The sequence below is a fragment of the Oryctolagus cuniculus genome, chromosome 5, assembly GCF_964237555.1.
Source record: "Oryctolagus cuniculus chromosome 5, mOryCun1.1, whole genome shotgun sequence".
Classification (NCBI taxonomy): Eukaryota; Metazoa; Chordata; class Mammalia; order Lagomorpha; family Leporidae; genus Oryctolagus; species Oryctolagus cuniculus.
Window position 1 is genome coordinate 122,441,391 of NC_091436.1, and position 27,660 is coordinate 122,469,050.

The 27,660-nt window shown below is 39.3% G+C and overlaps 2 protein-coding genes across 12 annotated transcripts in view; both read right to left on the minus strand.

Moving 5' to 3' along the window:
• Positions 1-21,834, minus strand: part of LOC100352009 (adhesion G protein-coupled receptor F4) — a 28,936-nt gene extending 7,102 nt beyond the window's left edge. The window contains exons 1-9 of one of the 5 annotated variants that reach the window (XM_008263023.4): positions 21,588-21,832; positions 15,737-15,846; positions 12,901-13,031; positions 10,552-10,660; positions 9,697-9,751; positions 6,783-6,934; positions 4,998-5,249; positions 2,199-3,578; positions 156-197 (exon numbers count right to left, since the gene is read on the minus strand). In XM_008263023.4, coding sequence (XP_008261245.3) covers positions 156-197; positions 2,199-3,578; positions 4,998-5,249; positions 6,783-6,934; positions 9,697-9,751; positions 10,552-10,644 — 1,974 coding nt within the window. In that variant the 5' untranslated portion in view covers positions 10,645-10,660; positions 12,901-13,031; positions 15,737-15,846; positions 21,588-21,832. Of the gene's footprint in view, positions 1-155; positions 198-2,198; positions 3,579-4,997; positions 5,250-6,782; positions 6,935-9,696; positions 9,752-10,551; positions 10,661-12,900; positions 13,032-15,736; positions 15,847-21,587 lie in introns of all 5 variants that reach the window. The other 4 variants (XM_051854651.2, XM_017345169.3, XM_008263022.4 and 1 more) reach the window with 4 other exon arrangements.
• Positions 21,835-23,960: 2,126 nt separating this feature from the next.
• The window catches only part of LOC100342206 (putative adhesion G protein-coupled receptor F2P), a 45,432-nt gene continuing 41,732 nt past the window's right edge, over positions 23,961-27,660 (minus strand). For 6 of the 7 annotated variants that reach the window (XM_008263021.4, XM_051854652.2, XM_051854653.2 and 3 more), the window contains one exon: positions 23,961-26,434. The gene's annotated coding sequence lies outside the window, so the exon portion shown is untranslated. The remainder of the gene's footprint in view (positions 26,435-27,660) is intronic. The other variant, XM_017345168.3, reaches the window with a different exon arrangement.

Sequence of the window (27,660 nt, forward strand, 5' to 3'; positions counted from 1 at the left end):
GAGGATAGTTCTCCCCTCTCCTTGCAGCTGATGCTCTGCACCATCCTCACAAGCAAAGCTCCCCGGACTTCACTCCCCAGCAAAGCAGCTTCACCCTCCTGCTTCCCTCAACCACATGAAAATCATTTACAATGAGTGCAGCCAATTCAAAATACCTTGTGATCCATAATGGTTCCAAAAAGTAAGATGAAGAAACCCTGTGGCAAAATTCAACAGAATCATTCAGAGACGGCTTGTAAACAATATCCATGCTATTATTTTGCTATCAAATTTCCTAGGTACCTTCTAGGGTAGCTTTTGGTCATTAGAAGCCAGTTTCCACTGAAGTGGGGACACATGCATAAAGAGTATTTCCTTGGAGTCAATCTCCACCCTTGGAAGAGCACCCTTATGGGATAGTGCGTGAGATTGATTGAAATAGCTCCAGTTATAGGATAGAGCTCTTAATATTATTAAGTTTTTCGTGCTTTATTCGCAAATGTTATGGTCATTGTTCTTACTCATGATAGTAATACAGGACATGGAATCTTGTAATTCAAAATCAGTCATGGAAAGTGTCTTAAGAAAATCAGGCTTATATTCTAGTCTACTTTCAGTTTACGTTAATAGTAAATAGGCAGACAGGGTCTTTGAGCTGGTGAGAAAGTTCTGCATAAAAGAGAAAGCTACAGAATTACTGCCAGGAGGATCTCTTTTTTAATCTAAGGGAGAGAGAGAGAGAGAGAGAGAGAGAGAGAGAGAGAGAGAGAGAGAAGAAACACTGACCCAGATGACCGAAAATTTTAAATGTGAGTCATAAGGAAAGTTTCCTGAGAAAAGAGTATTATATGTAAATAAAAATGCATGCTTTTTTTCTGTCAGGAAAAGAGAAACACAAATGAACTAAAAAAGAATTATATAGAGCAGAGCTCCCCACATTTAATTAAGTTACAAAGTAAGAAAAGCGATGAGATCATCAGTCACCAGAGTGACTTCAATAGTGGGAAATTCATCAGTCCAAGAGCTTTCGGTTTCAAGAGAAAAAAAAATAAAACACTTAAAGGTTTCTCTCTAAAGCAATGGCACAGGATAAGTTAAGGAAATGTGTTCCATTGTTATTAAAGAATTATATGTGTGATATATAATGGATCTAGGTTGGCATTTCTTTAAAGTATGCTTTGTATTTTGTGCCTTGCTTTTAACTAGAGCAGAGTGGCATGTAACTATGAATACTCTGCCGCTTTTCCAAGTAGTTTTATTCATAATAGTTGAAGCAATAATAAATTTTTTTCTGCAAAGAACATCACTGTAACTACTTTGGGCTTTGTGGGCCACAGAGCCTGCTGCAATAGCTCAAATTTGCCAGTGAAGCTCAAAAGAAGTCACAGAAAAAATGTAAACAACTGAATATGGCTGTCCTATAAAGTCCTATTTACAAAAACAGGCAGCAGGTAATCATTTGCCAACCCTTGATTAAAAGCATAATTAAGTATATAGAGCTGCTAAATTCGCCATTACTCAGAGGTATGAACTCCATTCTGGCTTATGACAGCTTCTCAGAATTGCAAGCTTAGTAGATGAGAGGGAGTGAAACAACTTTTAGAGGAACCTGCCAGACCAAGCACGTTAAGTGGATGACAACAACAGAGATCACTGGAGAGCTATAACTTATTTCACAGACTGGAAGGTTCAAGTCTAGACGAAAGTGACGTTCCCAAGATCAGGTAATGTATCAAAAGATCTACTTCTATAATGACTTGCACTGATCCCACAGGGAATTAGAGGAGAGAGGTATGAAACTCCTGATTAATACCCAAAGTATCAAGGGCCATCCCTTCACACTATGGAAAACATCCATTCTACTGAGTTCACAAATACTAGAGAAAAGATAAAACTTGTGCTGGCTTTGAGGCATAATATTTGAGTAGTCTCACTTACCGTGAGCTAAGGTTAGCCCTCTATAAATGAAGGTTAAGTTCTCCAGACAGTGAAACTTTAGGAGGGATGCAAAGGAAATCGGAAGAGAAGAAAGGAGATTCCTACCAATGAGCCAGATCATCTAACTGAACAATCAATAGGGTTTGAGATGCAACAGTCAAATACCCTTAATATATGGAAGAAAATGAAGGGAATATTTTGTGTTCTACTAGTTTAAATAATAGGCATTTTTGTTGGTCTAGCCAGAACACACACACAAAAATTTCCTTCGTGGAACTTACCTGGAAAGCATTTAGTAGGGCAAAGATTATATGGAATATCAAAGAAGTGCCTTCTATGAGAGTGGCTATTCCAAAACCCCAGGTCAGGCCCAGCAATGGAGTGAGAATGGCAACATTTTTGCTGATCCTTATAATTATGGCTACATCCTGAGACTTGGAACTGCCAATAGAGGGTCTCTGAGTATTGAAAGCCACAACCAAAACCACAATGAGATTCACAGCCACAATGACCAAGGCTGGGATGACAAATGCAAAAAGGGCTTTGGTATTGTCCCAATTAAGCCAGCAAGCCTCCTGTCTCACATAGCCCTTCTCTGGCTCTGTGACTGCAACTGTGGTGACAGCAATGACCAACGGGCACCCATATCCAATGGCAAAACCAATGGCCATCATGCGGGACTTCATCATCCTCCGGAAAATGACCAGTATTCCATAGACGATGAGCAGTGCTTTGAAGAGCATCCAGAAAAACAGACAGAGGTAGAAAAAATGGCTGAAAAATGTCACTGCAACACACCAGTTGTAGTCCTGGTCCTTTCTGTTAAATATAGAGCCTACAATGAACCACACATTAGCAGTCAGCAGTGACACTGCTATGTTCACAATGCACACGTGACGCATGTATGATATCTCGGTCACAACCACCCGGGACCAAACCGTAACTTCAATGATCAGGCAGAGAATCAAGCTAAGGATTGAGATGCTGAGCCCAATACAGGTGATGTAGTCCAGAACTTTGTCAGTCACCAATCTGGGGGACATCAGAATAGAAAAAGACATCAGCGCATTGGTGTAGTTGCAGCGACATTTGACTTTGCTCATGATATCCAACGTCGTTTCACACACCTTCTCGTCCCACCGCCTTTGCGTGAAGTGCCAGCCAACACACTGGGCTCTGGCAGTCCGGGATTTGTTGATCTTTTCAAAGGTGAGCAGGATTTCTTTCAGGCTTTCCGGTAAAACCACTGAAAGGACCAGACCATTTACAGGTCTGGAAAGACTCACATTCTTCAAGTGGGCTTCTTTCAGAATGGCCCCCAACGTTGGAAAAGCTATGCTAATGGCTTGAGATGCATTTGGCGGCAGCTTCCTCAGCTCCTGCTGAGGAATTTCTATCATTCCTAAGATATCTTCTGTTGTATTGTTCAAGTGCATGGAGAAGTTCAGACTTTTCTCTGAGGTATTGCGGCTGATGTGAAAGCCTTTTGTCTGAATGAAGAGTTCATCCACAATATTCTCAGATTCATTGTGGATTCGGAGCTGTCCAGCAAACATGTTCACTGACTGCAGCAGATCTGAGCTGGCGTTCACGTCAGGAATGAAGGCCCAGTTTGAAATGGCTGTGGTGTTGAGGATGTGGTTAGCCACTTCACCGTAGCTCTGCAATGGTGAAAGGAGGATGTTACACCAAGGATTTATACACTCAGGTAAAATGTCGATTTTTAAAATCTGAAAGTTCTACATATTCAGTTGTTTCATTTTATTTGACATATATCTCTTCAAATTCCCTTTTTTTGTATTAGAATGACATATTAGTGAGGTTGCACAGAGGGAAGAAAAGTAAAAAGAAAATAAAAATTAAACAACTAAAGTTGACCTGCTCTTCTATTGCACATAGGGCAGAATTTCCAAACTGCAGTGAGAACCCAAGATTCTCATTAGGGATAATGATGCTTAATGGAGGGGAGTGGGGGTGGATTCTACAGTCATCTAAGTTTGAGAAATACGACATACCGTATTCCTATATCATCCTTCTTATAAAGAGTTCCAACATTCATTAGCTCACGAAAAGCTCTGAAAATCCTGCCATAAGGAAATCTGCTCAGCTTTGCTAACCCAGATCTTCCTACAACTGCTGTGCCATTCATCTCCCTGTTTAAAATGGAATTCCCATGTAAGTGCATTTCCATTGCTGTGAAACAACCTCTGTCTATCCAACACCTCCCTATACTTCTTAGCCTTTAGTGACCATTAATTCACTCCCTTATTTTTGCTTTAACTTTTACATATTGTTTTATTTATTTGAAAGGAAGAGAGACTGAGACAGACAGACAAGGAAAGAGCAATCTTCCATACACTCCCCAAATTCCCTAAACATCCAAGGCTGGGCCAGGCCAGAGCCAGGAGGCTGGATTTTAATCTGAGTCTCCTATATGGCTGTCAGGGACCCATGTATTTGACACATTACCTGCTGCCTCCCAGTGTGCACATTAATAGAATGTTGGAATCTAAAATAGAGCTAGGACTCGAACCCAAGCACTCTGATACGGAATGTGGGCATCCCAAGTGGTGTCCTAACCTTTGTACCAAGTATTCACCCCTACCTTTCTTCTTTGAAATCAACTTTTTAAAATTCTATATGTAAGATATAAGGAGTCAGAAATACTAATGTAATCATTGCACATTGCATAGATTTATTGGACTATCAAACAGTACCCCACAAATATGTATAATTATTATGTCAATTAAGAAGAAAAAAAGAATTAAAAAGGAACCTCCATTAACATTTCTTAGAACACTTAAGTTCTATAGAGTATAATTGGGGAACACTGAAATAGTCAGTCTTAGTCATGATCATTACTGTGTGATATTTTCTTGAAAATAATGTGTATAAAAATGAATTTTTAAAAATATCCTTTTTGAAAACATCTATAAATTAGAATGACTATTTCAAAATTGAAATGCCTGCTGTTGTTTTAACAGTTGTAGTTTTTACCCTGAGAAGTACATTTATAAGTGTCAAAATATAAGATCTTCAGAAAAACATCATCAGTTTTTAATTAATTTAACAAAGAATACCTTCATTTTCTCTCGAGTAACATTGTCAGACAAGTCTGTAGAAATATTTTTTAATAACTCCACTATAAATGCAATGTTTCCAGATGTGGTTTCTGATGATTTCACAACATCAATTATGCAGGCATAATCAAGGGGGCAGTTCTTACGGATTCCTTGAGCCACGCTCTCAATAGGCTCTGGAGCTCGAAAGTCAAGAATGTGCAGAGGTATGGAGGGTGCTACCACAGAAAGGCGCGATACATCGTCTGAGTCCTGTTGAAAAAATATATTGCTTCATTCAAAAATGCTTAAGTAATTAATGTGTCAGATTAAAAGAGCAAAAGACACAATCCATACAGAGAAAATAGATGGAGAAGCAAGTGTACATCCTGAGTTGTACAGAGAATAAGAAATGTGGAGTCATAATAGGCAGAGATTCCACTGAAATTCCCACTAGATTGTTTTTGGGTTTTTTTGTTTTGTTTTGTTTTTTTGTTTGTTTGTTTGTTTTGACAGGCAAAGTGGACAGTGAGAGAAAGAGAGAGAGACAGAGAGAAAGGTCTTCCTTTTGCCGTTGGTTCACCCTCCAATGGCCGCCACGGCTGGTGCGCTGCGGCCGGCGCACCGCGCTGATCCGATGGCAGGAGCCAGGAGCCAGGTGCTTTTCCTGGTCTCCCATGGGGTGCAGGGCCCAAGCACCTGGGCCATCCTCCACTGCACTCCCTGGCCACAGCAGAGAGCTGGCCTGGAAGAGGGGCAACCGGGACAGAATCTGGAGCCCCGACCGGGACTAGAACCCGGTGTGCCGGCGCCGCTAGGCGGAGGATTAGCCTAGTGAGCCGCGGCGCCGGCCTCCCACTAGATTGTGATGTTAACCTTTCTTTCGGACATTTTCTTTCAGAACAGTGATTTTGCCCTGAGTACTATCACAACCAATTCTCTACAGAGATATGGGTAAACAGAGCAAGGATTTCAAGGGTAATGGGTCTTGCACATTGGCACATTCAACACTGAATGCTAAAGTTATTGTGATTTCAGAAATTCAGATTTCATTAACTAAAAGCTATTCACTCATTTCCTAGTACTTTTACCTACAATTACTTGGAATGTGACTTTAGATAAGGGAATGCAAGAATTTAATTCCATTTATTCCCTTCTGAATGCTATCATAGTTGCAATGACTTCTTCATGATTACCTGTGTTAAGTGATAGAGACTTCACCTGCAATTCTTTTATAAAACCACCAATAAAATTTAAGGAAATACAGAAATCTATGTGCCTCAACGGGATATGAGAGAAAGAAGAAATGGTTGCTAAGTGGAAAGATATTAGATAGGAGATTTTGATTTAACTGAGATTAATTATTACACATTGAATTTATTCTGTTCCCTCTGGATCACATATTCCTCCTTTTATTAGTCAAGTGATTGAAGGTACAAGAGAAAGATTTCAAAATTAATTACATTTTTATACACATTCAATTGATTAATTAATTGGCACAAGCGCATATAAACCCACCTTTAGAGCTAAAACTTAACCCACTAAGAAGTTTTTTACATTATAGTATAAATGAGTTTCAGGGTTGGTTGGTTTGTTTTGAGAAATGATTTAAGTTTTGAGAAATGAGTTAAGAGACGGGAGGGTTTGTATAAGGAAGGTAGGACAAGAAACCAATTTAACCCAGTCTGCAGCTTTTCCTAAGACCAGGTCTGATATTTATGCCATGCTGAACAGACTACATTGAAAATGCCTCTGTTACCTCCTCAGGTATTGGCTTCTATCCCTAGTCATATGTAAATGCATCACCTGAAAGAGTGTATCCAAGGAAAGGCTTGTACATGTTTCAGTTGATTTTTGCCACTTTTTTTGATCACATGTAAATCCTACTTCTCCATGAAAGTGTTTACCGCAGGGCTGGCTGCAGTTGGAAGGAGAACTGCAAGATCCATGGCATTTCTCTAAAACAGAAAAGAGAAAAAGTAAGAACCCAACTTAGAATTTCTCTTCTCTGACAATAACATCTAATCCATTCTGGGGGAGTTTGGATTGCTTTGTGGAAGAGGAGACATTGAACTGGGTCCACAGCAATGAGAAACAGCTGCAGACTGTGAGGTTGGCATTGAGGAAGAGTGATTAGCATGTAGACAGGCAAATTGTGGACAATTCAGATAGGCTAATTCAGAGCACCTGAAAGGGAAGTGGCAAAAATGCAAGTGGGAAAAAATCAGAAATTATGTCATGAAGGACCTATGATGCTGTGCTAGTTAAGAGTTACCAGAGGCCAGCGCCGTGGCTCACTAGGTTAATCCTCCACCTTCAGCGCCAGCACTCTGGGTTCTAGTCCCAGATGGGGCACCGGTTCTGTCCTGGTTGCTCCTCTTCCAGTCCAGCTCTCTGCTGTAGCCCAGGAAGGCAGTGGAGGACGGCCCAAGTGCTTGGGCCCTGAACCCACATGGGAGACCAAGAGGAAGCGCCTGGCTCCTGGCTTCAGATCGGCGCAGTGCGCCAGTCGTAGCAGCCATTTGGGGGGGTGTACCAACAGAAGGAAGACCTTTCTCTCTGTCTCTCTCTCTCTCACTGTCTAACTGCCTGTCAGAAAAAATAAAAATGAGTTACCAGAAAATGTGATTGAATTACTTTCTGAATGTTAACTGACAACACAGAGCAGGAGTTACTAAACTTTTTAAAGGAACAGATAAATGGAGCTGTTAAATTAAAAAAAAAAAAAAACCAGAAAACCCAACGTAATGTTAAATTTACTCTCAGGTACAGAAGATTCTCACTATTCACAGAAGTTTTGTTCTATAAAATCATCATAAACACTGAATTTAGTAAACACTGAACCATTGCTTCTAGGGAAATATAAGGTTAAATTCCTTCAAGATTTTAACAGTTTTCATCAGCTGTAAATACAACATTGTTTTATGTGTCTTTTCACTTAAAAACACTTTACCTAATATATGTTATGGGTTAACTGAACTCACAGCCAATAGCATTTACTTTGTGCCTGAACAAAACTTACCTAACACAAGGATTTTCTCCACAAAACACATCCTAGCCATCTTTGGCTTAGGAACACTAGAAAGTATGTCAGCACTATGGCTAGCAGCCATTTTAAATAGCAAAACCAACAACAGGAAGCACACACACACACACACACACAAACACCCTATGGCAATATGTAGACAGGGAAAGGATATTTATCTACAGAATGGGAGTTAGAACAAAAAGGGGGAACATCACCTTGGTCAACCACAGTAGGGATCATATGTAACCTGAAATGCAATTTATGTTTTGTTGCTATGTGCATATCTGTGAAGAACCACAAAAGCACTGTGAATATTGATGTAGGGTCACAAATAAATTTCAGTGAGTAAGCAAATTGGCAAATAACAGAAACCTGCAAATAATGGGGGCAACTGTGAATGTTCAGTTAAGCAATGAACAACTTTTTAGTGTATAAATGACTGATGCAATATTACTCATCATTGATCTGAAATCATCCTATATTTTTGCCTCCTATATTAAACCTAGTGAGAGAATAAATATTTTCCACTTGATAAGTCATGTGGGTCTCTGTATCAACTTTTCAACTCTGCCTTTCTGGCATAAAAGCAAAGAAAATATGTTAATGAACAGGGTTGGCTATGTTCCAATAAAACTTTATTTATAAAAACTGGTGGCAGGTAGAATTTGGCCTGTAGGTTGAATGGACTGATGTATGACAGTGAGTCTGATATTGAGGCCATTGAAATAATGCCAGGAGAAATTGCCTCAGACAATGGCAGTGGAAATGGGAAGAAGTCATTCCACATGCTATTAAGGTATTGAAATCAGTGACCAACTAGCTGAGAGTCCAGGAGTGCCCATGTCTGTATGACTTGGACAACTTTACAGATGACTCCATTTTCTGGGAGAGGAACAGTAGATTTGCATCTTTCTTTGACATCCACCAAGTGTATCAATTTTTTACAAGATAGTTAATCAAAATAGTTTTCAATTTCTTATCCACTAGATGAAGATGATGCCATAAGGTAGTTTCAAATATTGAATGAGACATCATCTTAAATAACACTTAGATCCATATTGTCATAAATGCCCAATAAATGTTAGCTATGTCTCTTCTTTTTCCCTTATCAATTCCACATTTATAAAAAAAATATGTTTGCCACCCAAAATACACAAGGCCATGACTGGGCTGAATCCAGTTAGCCCTAATTTGAGTGAGAACCACATGATTCATATGTTATTACTAATGATTCCCTCATTGGTCTACTTCTCACTTCTTGAGTATGGCCAGTCTGACCATCATGATATCCATCTTGCATCATTTTAATAGACCTTGCAGCAACAGAGTGGTGTACATTTAAGCACCTTGAAAGATCTTTGATGGAATTAAGCTTAAATTTTGTCCTCTTTACTTTTCTGCCTTCTATTAGATCATTTTTGAGCAGATTTTGAGCAGATTTCCCCTCTAGGTTTGAAAATTGATAGTTGTTTAACTAGTGTGGAAAACACGAGAATACTTGCCAGCTTGCTTCATTAGCTATGCCGTTGATAATGATATAAGAAAACCTATCAATACTGGTAAATATAGAGAACTTATTAGATTGTTGTTCAGTTGGAAAGTCATGGACTGGGAACACTATTGCAACACTAAAGCTTGTCCTTTAGTCTACCTTGTCTCCCAAAGGATGAAGACTGTACAGTAGGCACATACCTTGTATCCTTCCAGTCTTAGGATTCCTTTCAGGGCTTTGAGGCTTATCTCCATTCTGAAATACATAAATTCCCAAAGGTCCTCTTTACTATAGTATTCTTTAGAGGCTCCACATGAATATGAAGAGAAAATGTGTTCAGCACTAGGAAGACAAGGGCAGCAGATTCACATGCTGGCATAGCAAGAACTTATTGCTGAGAGCACAGAAAATACACTGTCCTCCCATAAGGGCTAGAACCTTGACAGTGGTCTCTTGGACTCTGAAGGTCAACTTATTGGACTGGGTATATCTTTTGGAAAGTTTAAATATCCAGGGAGAACATGATGATGAAAATTAAACCCATAAATTATTCTCCGCCTGTATTATTAAGCATGAGATGGAGCTAATATGGGCCACCAGGTCCTGTATATCCTAATTCACAGATATTAGGAGTAATCATTAAGCTGTAATAATAAAATCTTAAATCTTTATACCTATAAGTGACTGTAAATAATATATTTTTTTAATTTCCATGTTATAAATAAGGAGCTTAAGACTCAGAAAAATGAAACAACTCTTGTAACTAGGGCAAAGCAAAGTTAAGATCAGAGGCTAAATTGCTTTACTGCCCAACTTTCTCCTCTCAATAGTTGGCTATCTAAATTCTCTATGGCTTCTGATGTGATTATTCTAATGTACTGTGGTTCCAAAGGTGAGTCTCTGCCACCTCTCTTCTTTGCTTCCTTTTTTATAAAATTATCACCAAATGTAAAGCTGCAGTCATTTAAAATGAAATGCTGTTTATTTGAAATCTGGCCACCAAAGAGAACTGAAGGATTTCTCTTGGTTGACCACATAATAATGGTCAAACTTACTTTTATGTGAATCTTGGGTCTATGGTGGGAACATTCTGTGGCCAGAAATAATACTAAACAGCAAATGAAAGTTGCCCGAGCCTTCATTTTCATGCATTAGTATCTTCACCTGCAATACAGAAAGAAGGTTTATCCAACTAAAGGTGATAACCTCACACAACTTAGCAGACTAAATAACCACACAGTAAATTCACTGGGCACACTGAGATACTCACAACAAAATAACCTGCCCCAGAAAAAGACACAAGTATCTGTTTTCAAGCCAGCTAAAGTGTAAAATGGAAAAGGCTTTCTCTCAACTGTTGACCATTCTACAGCAGAAGAAAGGAATGTCAGAAGTACCTGGAAAGATGTATGTTCACTGAAGCATCATTCCTTAGTAGCCACAAATTTCTTTTTTAAAGATTTATTTTATTTATTTGAAAGAGTTACAGAGAGAGGTAGAGACAGAAAGAGAGAGCTTCCATCTTTGGTTCACTCCCTAGATGACCACAATGGCTAGAGTTGGGCCAATTCGAAGCCAGGAGCCAGGAGCTTCCTCCAGTCTCCCACATGGGTGCAGGGGCCCAAGAACTTGGGCCATCTTCTACTGCTATCCCAGGTCACAACAGAGAGCTGGATCAGAAGAGGAGCACCCAGGACTAGAACCAGTACCCATCTGGGATGCCAGCACTTCAGGCCAGGGCTTTAACCAGCTGTAACACAATGCCAGCCCCCACAAATTTCTTTAATAGTAACATTTACCAAGAACTGCTATTTGCCAATCACTGTTGTAAGCATTTTCTTTGCATCAACACATTTAATCATATCACAAAAAATTTTATGAATAAAGAAACTATGACATGAAGAATTGAGCAACTATGAACCCAAGGTCACTCAGATACATTCTGGTGGAGCCTGGAGTTCATCCCAGATAATTCATGTGGAGAGTCATTCTTAAACTCCGTATCAGTGTTGCTATTGACATTCTGTGCTGGCTGATAATTTGTTGCTGTGGCTGTCCTATGCCTGTAGTATGTTTAGCAGCATCCCCAGCCTCTTACCAATAGATGCCAGTAGTACACGGACCTCCAGAGTTCTGACAGCCAAAATGTCTTCAGACTTTTCCAGATGTTACCAGGAGGAAAATATTTTCCCTAGTTGAGAATCACTGTCCTACTGTGACTCACTACCCTCTAATTGGGAAAATCTCCTACACAGTGAAGGATTTCTGGATCCCTAAGCATATGGAGACAAGCAAATGAAACTAAAATTAAGTATACAATTGTCTGCAACTGAAGCAAGCACTAAGACTCCCTCTTGTGTATGGAGAAAATACTGTATAGAAAAAGTAGAAGTTTCAGCAGATAACTCTATTCCTTTGCCATAGTCTTGTGCTTTGCCTCTTTCTGCTGGCTCCACATTTCAAAGCTAAATATCAAAGATATTATCATCACAATAGCTGAAAGTTATCAACATCATGATCATCACCATTAACCCTATATAGGGTATTACAAATCAGAACCCTAACTGCTAACAGAGTTCCTTAAAATAATTTTCTTGAAAGTGCAGATGGAGGCCGGCACCGCTGCTCACTAGGCTAATCCTCCGCCTGCAGCACTGGTACTCTGGGTTCTAGTCCCAGTTGGGGCGCCAGATTCTGTCCCAGTTGCTCCTCTTCCAGTCCAGCTCTCTGTTGTGGCCCGGGAAGGCAGTGGAGGATGGCCCAAGTGCTTGGGCCCTATACCCGCATGGGAGACCAGGAGGAAGCACCTGGCTCCTGGCTTCCAATTGGTGTAGCACACCAGCTGCAGCACACCAGCCATAGCAGCCATTTGGGGGATGAACCAACAGAAAAGGAAGACCTTTCCCTCTGTCTCTCTCTCTCTCACTGTCTAACTCTGTCTGTCAAAAAAAGAAGGTGCAGATGGAGCAAAGTCAAACTTTGTTTCATATCTTTGTCAGACAAATGGTTACAAATGATATACTACTATAGTTTTAATGATCCGTGATTATTTTAAAAATTTACTGTATATGAACAAAAGTCACATCTTTTCACTTGATTACTGTCTAAAACCCTTACCTATATTCCTGCTGAACTATGGTCATTTTATTTCTCACATATTGTGATGGTGTCACAAAAATAAAATATGCTGTCTGTTCCATAAAAAATGCCCATTGGGGAGCATAAATAAGTCAAAGAATAGTGAAAAGAAAGATCAGTTATATATTGCAGCTAGAGAATAAGGCCAGGCAGAGACTAAGCCCTCAGCAAACCTAACTCCCTTAGGCTCTAACAGAGATGAATTAACTAATCCATATAGACACATGAGGCAAGCTGTGGCCAGAGAGCAGATGAAGCTCACTAACCTGGCTTCAGACCCTTCCTGGGTGGAGTCAAGTCTAGGAAGGAATTTCATGAATCCAGCGAGCCTTCAGCTGAGATGTTGAGCCACAGCACTTTCAGGAAGTCTTCCTAATTGCCCTTGAATCTAAAGTTCCTAAAAAATGAACAGGGGGAACATATTTTCATTTGCTTCCTGATCTTGTAAAGCAAGTCCTAGCAGGCAGAAAAGGAACAAGGAAGAATGACAGGTGAAGTGTGGTAAAGGATTTGCATAGATGTTGCGATTATGTGTACATAATTCATGACCCTGCAGTGTGGGTGGAAAGAAGTTCTCATGTACGTAGTAAATTGAGTGGGCACACTTAGCAACTTGTAATATGAATATTATTTAGTATAGATTTTTTTAAATTACTAAAATAAAGGAAACAGATTTTATGCATTGCATAGGTATAGTTCCAAGAAGACAACCACACTTCCTTCATTCCCCTCCCCTCAATCTTCCTCCCTCCCTCCCTATCTTCATCAGCTTTTGCAAAGATAAAATAACTTTAATCCACTCCACATTCACAGGATTAATTCATCACTAATCATAATATTCAACACGTACAAAGTAAGAAGACCACAGTTCCACAGGAATTTAAACATGAGCTAAAAATAACAATCATATCCCAAAGTGACATCCCTTTCTTATACATTTTTTTGTATTTATATTAGTTGCCACATATCAGAGAAAACATTCAATATTTGTTTTTTTGAGCCTGGCTTATTTTACTAAGTATAACTGTTTCCAGTTGCATCTACTTTGTTGCTGAAGGTAAGATTTCATTCATTTTTATGGCTGAGTATTATTTCATGGTATATAAATACCACATTTTCTTTATCCAGTCATCAGTTGATGGACATCTTGGTTGATTTCATATTGTAGCTATTGTGAGTTGAGTCACAATAAACATGAGGGTACAAATAACTAGTTTGTATGATGATTTCATTTTTGGAGTAAATTCCCAGCAGTGGGATGGCTGGGTCGTATAGCTGCTTTATATTCAGATATATGTGGACTCTCAATAATGTTTTCTATAATGGTTGCACTAGTTTACATTTCCACCAACAGTGGATTAGGGTACTTTTTTCCCCACATCCTCACCAGCATTTACTGTTTTTTGATTTTTGGATGATAGGCATTCAAACTGGGGGGAAGTAAAACCTCATTGTGATTTTGATTTGCATTTCCCTGATGGCTCATTATCCTGAGCATGTATACAAATATCTACTGGGGATTTGAATTTCATCCTTTGAAAAATGTGCATGTCCTTGCCCATTTCTTGACTGCATTGTTTGTTTTGTAGTTGCTGGTTTCCTGAGCTCTTTATAGATCCTGGATGTTATTCCTTTATCAGCTGCATAGTTTGCAAATTTTATCACCCATTCTGTCAGTTGCCTTTTCACTTTGTTGAGTGTTTCCTTTTAAGTGCAGAAGAGTCTTAGCTTGATGTAATCTAGTTTGTATAGTTTTGCTTTAATTTCCTGTGTTTTTTGGAGTCTTTTTCAAGAAGTCTTTGCCTACCAATGTCTTACAGAGTTTCTCTAATGTTTCCCTCTAGTAATTTGATGGTATTAGTACATAGATTTAGATCCTTGATCCATTTTGAGTTATTTCTTGTACAAGGTATAATGTAAGAGTCCTGTTTCATACTTCCCAGCACTATTTGTTGAAGAGACTATTCTCTCTCCAGGGATTAATTTCAGCTCATTTGTCAAAGACTAGTTGGTTGTAAATTTGCGCATTAATTCCTGGAGTTTCTGTTGGCCTACATGTCTATTTTTGTGCCAGTACCAGGCTGTTTTTATTATAACTGCCTTATAATATGTCTTAAAGTCTGGCATTGTGATGCCTCCAGCTTTGTTTTTGTTAATTAAGATTGTTTAACTATTTGGGGTCTCTGTGTTTCTATATGGATTTTAGCAGATATTTTTCTAGATCTGAGAAGAATGTCATTGGTATTTTGATTGGGATCACATTGAATCTGTAAATTGTTTTTGATAGTATGGACATTTGAATGATATTAATTCTTCCAGTCCACACAGAAGAACCAGTATAAGTTGTCTTTAAAATATCCATTTGTTTTACATACACACCTATGTGAGTATGGCTTTCATAAAATTTTACTATGACACAGTAAAAAGCAGATCATACACTCAAAGTTACCTACATATGTATGTATACATAAGACTGAAAAAATACACAATGTTTTTTATTTTTAAACATTAAGTAAAATATTTATTCTTCTTGCCTATTGGCAAGGGACTCTGATATATTCAATATTTTCATCTTGTATTACACTCTATGCTGTTTGAAATTCTCTCAAATAGTGGCTGCCACCCATTAAATTAAATTCACAACTCTAATAAATTTCAACTTACAAGTTGAAAATCATAGATATAAACTATAAGATTCACTTTCATTAGGAGATCAAAAATTGTTCATTTCTCTCACTAAAGTGATCACTTTGATATTTTTTGCTTTCTGTTATCCACAATTCACTTTCATTAGGAGATCAAAAATTGTTCATTTCTCTCACCAAAGTGATCACTTTGATATTTTTTGCTTTCCCTTATCTCACCATCATGGTAAATGTATCAGGAAATAAGATATCTAAATTCAGGACCAAATAACAGAACTGATACTATGGGTAAACCCACTTGTTCTCCACCTAGAGAATATTGTTTTAAATGCACCATCAAATTGGAGAAGGTAAACCAAACAGACATCTATGAATAATAACACCAATATCCAAGCTTTCAGAAAGGTTATTTTTACTGTCCATTGTTTTTAACATAAGAATTTTGCTTAAAGCTAACCTTGCTGGAAGAAAGTCAGCCATCTGGCACACTGATATGATTTGATATGATTTGTGGAGTCAAAAAATGTCTCTCCAATGAGTGCTATGGCCTCAAAGTCCACGTAGTTCCTGAAAGTGTTCAAAGAGTAAAGGTTCCAACAGTTATGAGATTTTCCATAGATCATTATGCTCTTTTTGGAACATGAAATTATTATATACTTTATATATTCATATAAAATAAGAAAAATTTTATTAGTAGCAAACATGAAGTCATAAGCATGATCATTAGAAAGGCAAATTTTCATCTGAATACAATTGGCTAGAAGGTTTTGATTAATATGAGACTTGAGATCATTCATGTTATTAAAGTCTGGTATATATGACCTACATACCATTTGTTACAATAATTATAGGGTTAAGTTGCCTTCAGTTACTACAGATGTTGAGGGAGAATTTTCAATGACATTGCCCAAGAGGAGAGGAATCAGCATTCTGATTTCCAGTTCAATTGCCAGGGATAGGCTGAATAAATGTTTCCATGTGGGCTCCACTTGGATTGTTTCCCTCCTCACAAAAATACAGTGAATGGCATACAACACTTGCTCACTACCATCAGAATTCAGATGTGATGGAGGCCAAAAGCCAGAGTACTCTTTGGAGAAGAAAATGGGGAGAAGTTAAGGACTCTGAGAATGAGGAATTTACAAAGAAGCATTGTCATAATAACTCATAACCAATGGTTGATATTTTATAGAACAGAGTGGAGGGAGCATGTGTTCTTGAATTTGCCATTGATAAAGATTTAATAATTAAAATGAACTTTCTGGGTCCGGCGCTGAGGTGGAGATGGTAAAGCCGTCGCCTGCAGTGGCGGCATCTCATATGGGCACTGGTTCAAGTCCCGGCTGCTCCACTTCTGATCCAGCTCTCTGCTATAGCCTGGGAAAGCAGTGGAAGATGATCCAAGTCCTTGGGCCCCTGCACTCACATGGGAGACCTGGAAGAAGCTCCTGACTCCTGGCTTCGGATTGGCCCAGATCCAGCCGTTGCAGCCAGCTGGGGAGTAAACCAACAGAAAGAAGACCTCTTTCTCTCTCCCTCTGCCTCTCCTTCTCTCTGTGTGTAAATCTTTCAAATAAATAAATAAATAAATCTTTTAAAATAAAATAAAATAAAATGAACTTTCAGTTTTGCCTGATTCCAAACAGAAACATTTCTGCAAATACAAAGTACCTAGTTCAATGCCTACATGCCATGGATTTTCTCTTGAAAGAATGAGGAAAAAACAAGAATGAAAAATCTAAATATTAAATATAACAAGAAGAGCACAAATTGGCCAGAAGAACATTAGGCAGTATCACAAGAAGCAGCTTTCAGAGTGAGGCTAACTGAGGGAAGCTCATCTGGCTGAATGGTTTACTAGTCTCTAGTGAGGAGTAGGTAGAATCAGTGCTAAGTCTTATCCTACATGGAGAATCCAGAGTTGTTCCAAGTATAGGATGCATAAGCTACCTTTGTACTGTGATATGGTGTCTGAAGTCTGGTCCCCAATGTGGTCCCTTAAGAGATGGGGACATGTGGGAGCACTTTGGGTCACTGGGAACACTCCTTTAAGATGGAATTGGTGTGGTTTTTGAGGAAATCTAGTTAGTTCTCCTGAGAAGGTTTTATATAACGAGCAATATCGTCTCGTCCACTCCTTCACTCTGGCTTCCTGTGTCACCACGTTATCTCTCCCTTTCACATGCACTCTTCACCATGACACCACCTGCCATGAAGCCTTCGTCAGAGCCATAGAAATGCTTGCACCATTCCCTTGAACCTCCAGAACTGTGAGTTAAATAAATCTCTTCTTTACAAAGTGCCCAGCCTCAGGTATTTCTTATAAGAACAAGAAATAAACAAAACATAGTTTATTGACTTGTGGTTCCATGATATATTCAGCTTATCAACAAAACTATGTTTACAAAAATGTCTAGTTCTATAAACCCCTATGATATAGTGTCAGGAAGATACCTTGCTGAGAAGATATGTCACTTACTATTCAAATACTAATCCTAATATTAATCCTAGTACTCAGTGTGGGGAGGGGGGAAATGAAAACAGTAAGCAACGTGGGCTTTTGGTATCTCCTGATGTATTTGGCCATGGCCTTGTGTTCTGAAATGAGTTTCTGTGGAACACTGGTCTCATAAAAAAACCAACCAAAGGGGTTCCTTGGTCAAATCAGTGTGAGAAACAGTGTGTAAATCAACCACCACCAGACTTTGTCCTCTTCAAAACACATAAACACACACACACACACACACATACACACACTCATATCAAAGGTTTAAGAATTCTTGTAGGGGCTGGCTCTGTGGTGTAGTAGGTTAAGCTTCCATCTGCGATGCCAGCATCCCATATGGGCATCTGTTCATGTCCCAGCTGCTCTAATTCTGATCCAACTCTCTGCTTATGTCCTGGGAAAACAGTGAAAGATGATCCATGGGATTGGGCTCCTATACCCAATTAGGAAACCCAGAAGAAGCTCCTGGCTCCTGGTGATCTGGGGAATGAACTAGAGGTCAGAAGACCTCTCCCTCTGTCTCTCTGTCTGTCTGTAACTCTGCCTCTCAAATAAATAAATCTTTATTTTTGCATTTTTTTAAAGATTTATTTTATTTATTTGAAAGACAGAGTTACAGAAAGATGTAGAGACAGAGAGAGGTCTTCCATCCACTGGTTCACTACCCAGATGGCCACAACGGCTGGAGCTGCACCTATTCAAAGCCAGGAGCCAGGAGTTTCTTCTGGGTCTTCCACGCAGGTGCAGGGGCCCAAGGTCTTGGGCCATCTTCCACTGCTTTCCCAGGCCATAGCAGAGAGCTGGATCGGAAGAGGAGCAGCCGGGACTTGAACCAGTGCCCATATGGGATGCTGGCACTTCATGCCAGGGCTTTAACCCTCTGTGCCACAGTGCCAGCCCCAAATCTTTGTTTTTTTAAAAAAAGAATTATTGTAGTAGACTGTCTCACCCAAGCTTTACCAAATTTACTTGATCAATGAAAAATTTGTGGGGAATTTAAGGCTGCTGTTCTGTGACAATATGTTGTCTTGGAGGAAAACACATTAATCTATCCAGACTCAGGTCCCATGTGTATTTGTTAGGCCACTACCTAATGAAAGTATCTGTGGTAATATGTTCATAGAAGCCTATCAAGTCACTTATACTGAAGATTGGAAAGAACACAAGGCAGGGAAGGATGGATTCAGAAATAAAGAATAAAAACATGGTAGAGAAAATAAGATGCAAAAGGCCTCTTGTCTGTAGCAATGACATAAATTGTTATCTTCCATTTACAAACAAACTCCCTCCAGTTTCTGTACTAGTCATTCAACAACAGCACTTCCACATATTGTTTCCAAAGTTTTTGAAAGATGATATATTTCAGACATAAAGCAACTAGGCCACCTCCAATGGCAGTTTCTCAGGACCTATCAAGTAATTGAAACATGAACCAAATTCCTGCCCCCTCCCACTACCACTGTCTCTGTGGGTTCTTGTAAATGTGTAAATTGCCCACAGCCATCTCTCTTGATTTTTCACATGATAATAAATAGCAATACCAGGCTGCTGAATGGAAGCCAGGCTCCCTGCTCTAATCTAATGATGGGGGTGGGGGTGGCGGGGAGAGAATGAATGAACAACCTTTGCTGGCCACAGAGGCTTAAAGAAAATCAACCTGACCCAGAGGGAATGCATCTAAGAATCTACCACCCCAGAAGATTGATTCTAATTAGCCTAAGCCCTAATCACAATGCATCAACAGAACACTAGAATTTTTGCTTTTAGTCCCAGAGCCTCAGAAAAATTAAGCCACAACTAGTAGAATAGGTCAAAATAACAAGTTGTCATTAGGGAAGTGAACACTTAAAGTTTCTCTATCCTCAGTTCCTAGCAGGACCAAGGTACATAGTAAATAACTCAGCAGACATTCAATGGATAAATGAATGATTCCTGCAGAGAATGATTCCAGCACCTGAAGCTTTTGCTCAAAAATCATGAGGCAATTTTTCTTAGATGGGAAAGTGACCATATCTGCAATTCTCAATGATTTTGAAACATAGCAGTTTGAGTAGCAATGCTGTCTAATGGTTGTACTACCTGAACGAGGTCTATGTGAAAAAGGATTGTGAGGCCCCATCTAGGTTGAACAAGAAATAAAGCTATGCTAGATTAGTGATGTCTGCCATGGGCATAAGAGAGTAGTATGGAAATGAGTGTATCTATTTCAACACAGTTTTCCCTGGACAGATCCAGAAGACCCGTGCTGTTCTTGAACACCTTCTATTTGTTCCACCTTCCTTGTACCTAGACCTGAATTTCTGAGTTGATATGCAACATTTCAATTAGTTTGCCTGTGTACTGGAGCTTACTTCTGACATGCTAGATGGTATTGTTAAGAGATGACTCACACAGACGAAGGGACTCCCCACTTGTCTAAACATGCCAAGCCAAGGCTCCCAAAGAAAACAGAAACAGGTCAGCCTGGGAACTCCAAGTGTAGTCAGTCAGGAAGGAATGCACCAGGAAATATAATCACTCAAACTCTTCATGAAAAATTTTAATATTAGTAAGACAAACGAATGTTTTCCCCAAGTGTTCTCCACCAAACTGCACCACAGGGTGAGAGGGAGGGCCTATTCTCACTATGTTGTTAACTTGGCAGCTCATCTATATTCCTTGGCCAGTCCCATTATCCAATGGAAATAATCACTTCAGAAAGGTCAGCTGGAAGGAGAGGAACTTCAGAGTTAAGTGACCCACATTTGCGTGTGTATGTGTGTGTGTGTGTACTGTTCCCCAAAGCCTAATTCCATAACTACATTCCATCTATCCTAAAAGGGTCAATAGAACTCTGATTATAACAACAGATGCCTAAATAAGTTGCTTATGTATTTATGACCCAGACCTTTTTGGCCTTGATAATAGAATCCATTCAGTCACTCACTCTCTTGCCATGAATGAGGTGCTTCAACAGAGCCTTGGGGGAAGGTAAGATATGAAAGACCTATTAGCATCAGATATACCTCATCTTTGACTATTTTAGCTGGCTTCCAGCCAATCTCTTTGTTGCTCAGTATCTTTTCTAAAAATTGAGGTCTGGATCCAAATTCTGACAGGTTTCCTGAATCACATAGTTTCAAAGTTGGCCGGCAGCTCAACACTATCTTGACACATAATTTTTAAAAAAAAACTGATAAAGCTGGAAGTTTCTCTATCCATAAAGAATGCTCACTGGAATGGTGCCACTGGTGGGGAAAATGATGCAACATTTTAGAGCTCTCACAATTGCCCTCCGAGTCTACAGAACATAGATCTTCAGAGAGCCTACTATTTGCCACCAAAAATGAGATGCTTTACAAAAAGGTTTTAGCAAGAACTTGAGGAACTATTTCCATTTAAGTTGCTATACAGACAGCTTTGTCAGCCTTACTTAAAGAAGAAAAGACTAAAGAATTCTGTTTAAAAAATATACAGCTTTGCATTTGGTCTAAAGAAGAGGAATTGAAAATAATCATGCAAGACTGCGCAGCGGGTCCAATAAGTCTAGTTGCCCTAAGGCTGCTTTGCCTTTTCATTCCTAGGAGTGAGCAATTAGAGCCTGACAAATGACTCTTTAAAGAAAAACAAATGAAGAAGAGACTTGGGAAATACTACAACTTTGAGCTAGCTAATTTCTAAACAAAATAAGAAAAGGTTCTCAAAGAATGAAGCATTCTAGAAAGTACTGTCATAAATCACACATTCCCCCCAATCCCGGAATATGTGCACAAATAATCCTTCTTTCAGTAGGAAAGGGTGTTGGCATGGAACATGTACTCACGGCATCCAGAAGATCTAGCAACCCTGAGGTGAAGAATCACCCAGCAGGAAGATCAGCGCTGAGTTCCCCACCATGGTGCCCCACCATCACGAGTGCCCACACAGGCACCTCCTACAGCACCCTGGTTAGTGGCTGTGACCCATCTTCTCCAGTTTTTGAAAGGCAGTCCAGGAGGCTCCAGTGAGAGCCAAGTGGCTGTTGTGAGAAGCCAGTCTGAGAACTGCAAAGCTGCCCACGGTTTCATGGCTTGTGCAAGTCTGTGATTCATTTCACAGTGGGTCCGGCATGCACGCCTAAGAGAAATTACAGGTTTCTCTTGTCTGAAGCAAATCCATTAAATGAGTCACTTGTTTGTCCTTTAAATCTTTATCTCAGATGTTCATAGGAGACTCTGTAGTGTAGCTACTGGACTGGTGGAGTTAGAACAAGGGTGATTAAGTGGCAAAGTTGTGCCACTATATTGATGACAACAAAAGGCTAATAATTTTTTTTTGCCTGTCTGATGTTGAACTTGGCTCCAGAGAGATTTCTGGTTTATTATTTTTTAAAAGATTTATTTTATTTATTTTTAAATGCAGAGTTATGGGGTGGGGGATAGTAAGGTCCTGCATCAGCTGGTTCACTCCCCAAATGTCTGAATTGGCCAGGCCTGGGCTGATCTGAACCCAGGAGCCAGGAGCTTCTTCCAGGTCTCCCACATGGGTGCAGGGGCCTAAGGACTTAGGCCATCCTCCACTGCTTTCCCAGGCACATTATCTGGGAGCTGGATTGAAAGTAGAACAGATGGAACTTGAACCAGTGCTTGTATGGAATGCCAGCACCGCAGGCAGTGGCTTAACCTACTATGCCACGGTGCTGGTTCCATGGTTTATTTTTATAATAACTTGGTCAAGGGATTCTTATTGAGCCTCTACATGTCTGTGGGTAATTCATACACAGAAGGCACAGTCTGTATTTATGAGAAATGTTACATAATTTGACTTTGAATTGGTAGCCACTTTGGATTAATAATCCCACACATCCTAATTCTGGTATCTTCTGTTTACATCCCTTTGTCCCATAAAGATCTAATGTAAAACTGCATATGGATGTTACCTGGATAAATGTATATAATATGGAGAAAAAAAGTGAGAGACATTTTACAGCAACAAAGATCAAAGAGGTTATGTTGTAGAAATGGGCCAGTTCCATTTAGGTTACCAGTTAAGAAACGGGTCATTTGAGTATTAGAAAAGCCAGTATCAAGTGGTTATGTAATCAAAAGACTTTATTGAAATAATTACTGAACATATTCTATATTCAAGGCACTTTGCCCTCCAGGAATACAAAAGTGAGTAACAAAAATGAATAACAAAGTTAAGTAACAACCACAACGTTAACCCTGTTCCTGAAAAGTTTACAATCTTATTTGTGAAATAAAACAGCTGTACACAAAAAGACTAAAAGTAAAAACAATTTAACACAGTAAATACTAATTTAAAATAAATGGTACAGATTATAAATATCACAGAAAATAGATGGGAAGAATCATCATTTTGATTGGATCAATCCCAGAAGCCATCTCAGTGAAGACAGAAGATGAAGCAGAGCTTGGGCACAGTGTGCAATAAGGGAAAGTCCATGGTGTAGACTCTTCCTTCCTATGGCTACCATGGAAACACTGGTGAAGAGGATGGCTCAAGGTAAACTCAGCAGATTTTCTAGCTGACACCCTTAATACTGAACATATCAAATCAAATGCTAAAACTGTTCACAATAGCCAAAATATGGGATCAACCAAGGTGTCCATCATCGAATGAATGGATAAAAAAATGTGATATGTAGATAGATAGATAGATAGAGATCACATATATATAATGGAATAATATTCAGCTATAAGGAAGAGTGAGGTCCTGTAATTTGCAACAAAATAGATGGAACTGGAGAACATGATGTTGAACAAATAAGCCAGAAGCAGAAAGACAAACACCACATGTTCTTCTTATATGTGGGAGTTAAATTTAAAAAAACAAAAACCCTTAATCTAAACTCAGAATGTTGATTACTAGAGGTTGGGAGGGATGGGAGGCATAAAAAGAGTATGAATAAAAATAGGGGAAGCTGGCTACAGTTCATTAATTCTGACAAACTTACTAATATGAGGTGTTAATAACAGGGGAAGTGGGACTAGGAGTATATGAGAACTCCTTGTATTACTAACTCACAATCTTTGTTTCATAAATTTGAAACTTTTTTGAAATAAAATGCTAAAAAAATAAAATGTTTAACTCTTTGATTTGTAAGTCAATGAGCTAGTTCCCATGAGGGGTCTACATCCAAACTTGTACAAAGGGCCATAGCTGTTATGTGCTTGTGTTTGTGTGGATCTGTGTATGGGTGTGTATTCACAGGTACTCTAATAAAAAAAAAAAACTAACATTTTCATGACCAATTAATATTTACCAAGAACTATTCTAATATTTTACTTATTTATCCATTTAATCTTTCCAATAATCCTTTGAGATAGGATCTATTATCCTCAATTTACAGATGAGAAAAACAAAGTCTAAGGAATTTAAATGACTTTCCCAAGGATCACCATGTATTAAATGTTCTTCCCATAAATCTGCTATAGACAACACCAGTTTCTCCCAGTGCCACCTGACCAAGCTACTTCCTAGGAGAAGTGTGAGCAGCACACCAAATGTGACTTTACCCAGGGTCATCCATAGTCAAGCTAATTTATACATTCCTTTTATATCTGTCAAGATGGTCCAGAGTGGATTTTGATCTGCAGGAAAGAAGACAAAGCTTCTTCATAGGACTTTGAAATAACTCCATAGTCTCCATTAATATTCACAGATCTTTCTTGATTAATGAGCCCAAGGTAGAGAATCGTTCCCCATCCTAGTTCAGGGAATGAGTTCACCAGAATAGAGAGCTTTCATACCAGAAGGGACTGCTCAGTGTACACATAAACAAAAAAGGCCAATCCCTCCTACTCTCCGTAGTGCTCAGAGTTCTCATCAGTAAAATGAGACAACTGGACTTAATGTTTTCTAAAGTTTTCTAGGTTCACAATCCTATAACTATTTAATTTCATAAAATTCTATTCTCACTTCAATACATTGACTCTGGATAGGTGACCACTTTTGTGCCTGAATCTCTGAGAAAAGCCTGTGCCTATCCAAGTCACTACTCTTGGAGAAATTCTATGGATATATTTGTAAATAGCAAATCAAAATCACTTGCTGACTTCACTTGAGAAGGATGTTATTGTTGTCCCACGATGAGCACTGCCACTTGAAAGATGACTGTCTCCAGGGTGGTTGTTTTTTCTACTTTCTTCTGAATGATCTCTTTAGTATGTTTTTGCCAACTCAAAACTGCCCTATGTAGAACAAGTAGGTAATCTAACATTAAAAAAATAAAATAAAATTTCTAACATTTTCATGTGTTATTATTATATAGCAAGAATATTCTAATACGTTACTTACATTTAGTCATTTAATCTTTACAACAACACTTCAGGTAAAATCTATTATTCCTAATTTATAGCTGAGAAAACCAACATCTAAAGAATTTAAATTACTCTCCCAAGGATCACCATGTATTAAATGTTCTACACATAAATCTGTTTTAGACAGTGTTAGCATCAATTTCTCCCAGGGCTGCCTGACCAAGTCACTTCTTTGGAGAAGCAGAAGCAGGACAATAAATGTGTTCTGAAGGAGTTGGGGGAAGGGAAAGAGAGAGAGAGAGAGAGAGAGAGAGAGAGAGGAGCCCACTCATCCAGAGCCTGCCTCACTTTCCCATTTGCAATAGAATGTCATTATTACTGGCTTCTTGGTAGGATAATTAGGGAATATATTGCCTCTTTGCCATTATCCCTCAGTTTTCTTTTGCTGCAGCTGCCTTCCCATGTCCTTGCATTATAAAGGGGCTTTTTTTCCTTCTTTCTTTTTTTTCTCTAGAAGGCCTTCTACTTATTGTACTGAGCCCTATCAGGTGACACCTGGTTTGAATGTTGAATTTGTTTACATACAAGGTTTGTAAAATGAGTGGCTCTGTACTTGAAATATGATATATTCCCTTTCCCATCCTGGGCCTCAAAAACCATAATGTAGGTGAGGGCTAATCCTACATTGTCAGTGTAAACAGAATGCCTCTCAGTGGCTACATGTTGTCAAGAAAAAGTCTAGGGCTGGGAGCCAGCAGACTTGTGTTGCTACCTCTTGTTGAACCCTTGATTAGCTGTGACTCACAGCTCCAGGCTTCCATCTGCTTGGCTTAAAATGGGTACCTTTTCAGTTCAAAAGCTCTGTGCTGTCACTAGGCTTGTAACTGAAGAAGTTGCATCTAAGCCAGACTAACCATGTAATCAATTTAAATTTGGAGGAGTGGAATATATTGGAAGTTGGATTCCTCTTGCCAAAAGAACCCCTGTGACCTACTTAAGAGTCAGCCCTACTGTTGCTGCCTGTTCCTGAGGACACCTCCCAAAGTCACTTGCAGAATCCAGCCAGGTGGCATGCCAGGCTACCTTTGCCAAGATGAGCCACAGCTTTCTTAATGTAATCTAACTGAAAACAAAGGCCTCAATAAGAGCGTCGCCCTTCTGTGGCCACTTTGTTTCTTGTGTTCCTTCATGGATGCCCAGGGAGGTCGTGTATATTTAGAGTCGATGGGCAAGAATTGGTCAGCAGCACAAAGCAGTGTAGACAGAAGGGTCCCTTGTCCTTTCCACACTGCACACTCCCCTACATCAGCACCATGGTCTGTGAAGTTTCCTTTATTCTCTCCAGAGGCAAGAAGACAGCAACACGCACGTTTCTCCTTTGGACTCTGCCATTCCTGGAATGTACAACCTTGTCAAGAACAGAAAATCACAGATTTAACAAACAAATATCAAGACCCATAGGGTTCACAACAACTGTGTTAGAAGCTTACTATTAAATAAGTAAGAATGGGAATAGGAGAGGGAGGAGGAAGAAGGGTGGGAGTGTGGATGGGAGGGGGGTAGGATGGAAAGTATCACTATGTTCCTAAATTTGTATGTATGAAATGCATGAAGTTTGTATACCTTAAATAAAAGGTTTCTAGGTAAAAAAAAAAAAAAGAAAGAAAGAAAGAAAACATATCAAAAAAGAAAATAATCTCTTTGGGTAGATCCTCTTGGCGCAGGGAGAGTCTCTTTCCTTTAAGCCATTCTGGAAACCAGGAGACAGGTTTGTTCTATTGCCTACAAATGCTGAGTCACAAATCTTGTCTTTCTCTAAGTCGGCCACATCCTTTTAAGTATAACTCTACTCAGAAAACATCTGTTTCCATATGCAAAGTGCTTGACTGTTGCAGAAGGTGAGACGATCTCTCTACATATCCAAATGCTTCCCTCTGCAGCTCTCTGTTTTTGTCTCTGTCACTCTGTGTCTCTGAGACTCAGTCTCGGTGTGTCATTCTGTTTCTTTCTGCATTTCTCTGGGTTCCTCTATGCATCTCTAAGCCCATACCTGAATGTCCCTATCTGAGAGTATCTCCCTGTGAATGTGTGTATTTCAGTGTGGGTGCCTCTGTCTGCCTCTCCGATCTTCTGTCTCTAGGTAGAGAGGAACATTGAGATACAGTATTGGAGATACATGTCTGCACATGCCCATGTATCTGTGTGACTCTCTTTCAAACATGGGTCTCCATGTCTCTCCTTCTGAGTCTCCAAATTTCTGCTTTGTCTAATTCTGTGTCAATGTCTCTGCTCATCTCCCAAACACTAACTCAAATGCATACCCACACACAAATCCAAATTATCTCTGAGGCCTCTTATATATAATCCTTTAATTATAATTAACTTAAATATAAGTCCTTGATCTTGGAAGACCAGGGAAGAGAAGGATCGCAATGGGAAACGTGAGGATATTGCTGACACCATATAGGATGACCTGGGATGGAGAACTCCAGAGGAAGTACCTAAGAGGGACAGGCACCTCTGCTCGCTCCTCTTGTAAATATACCCAGGCTAATTATAAGCATTTTCAGGCATGCCTGTTTTGCAGAGAGAATAAAAATATTCAGTAGCCCAAGAATTTAAACCATAAATTTA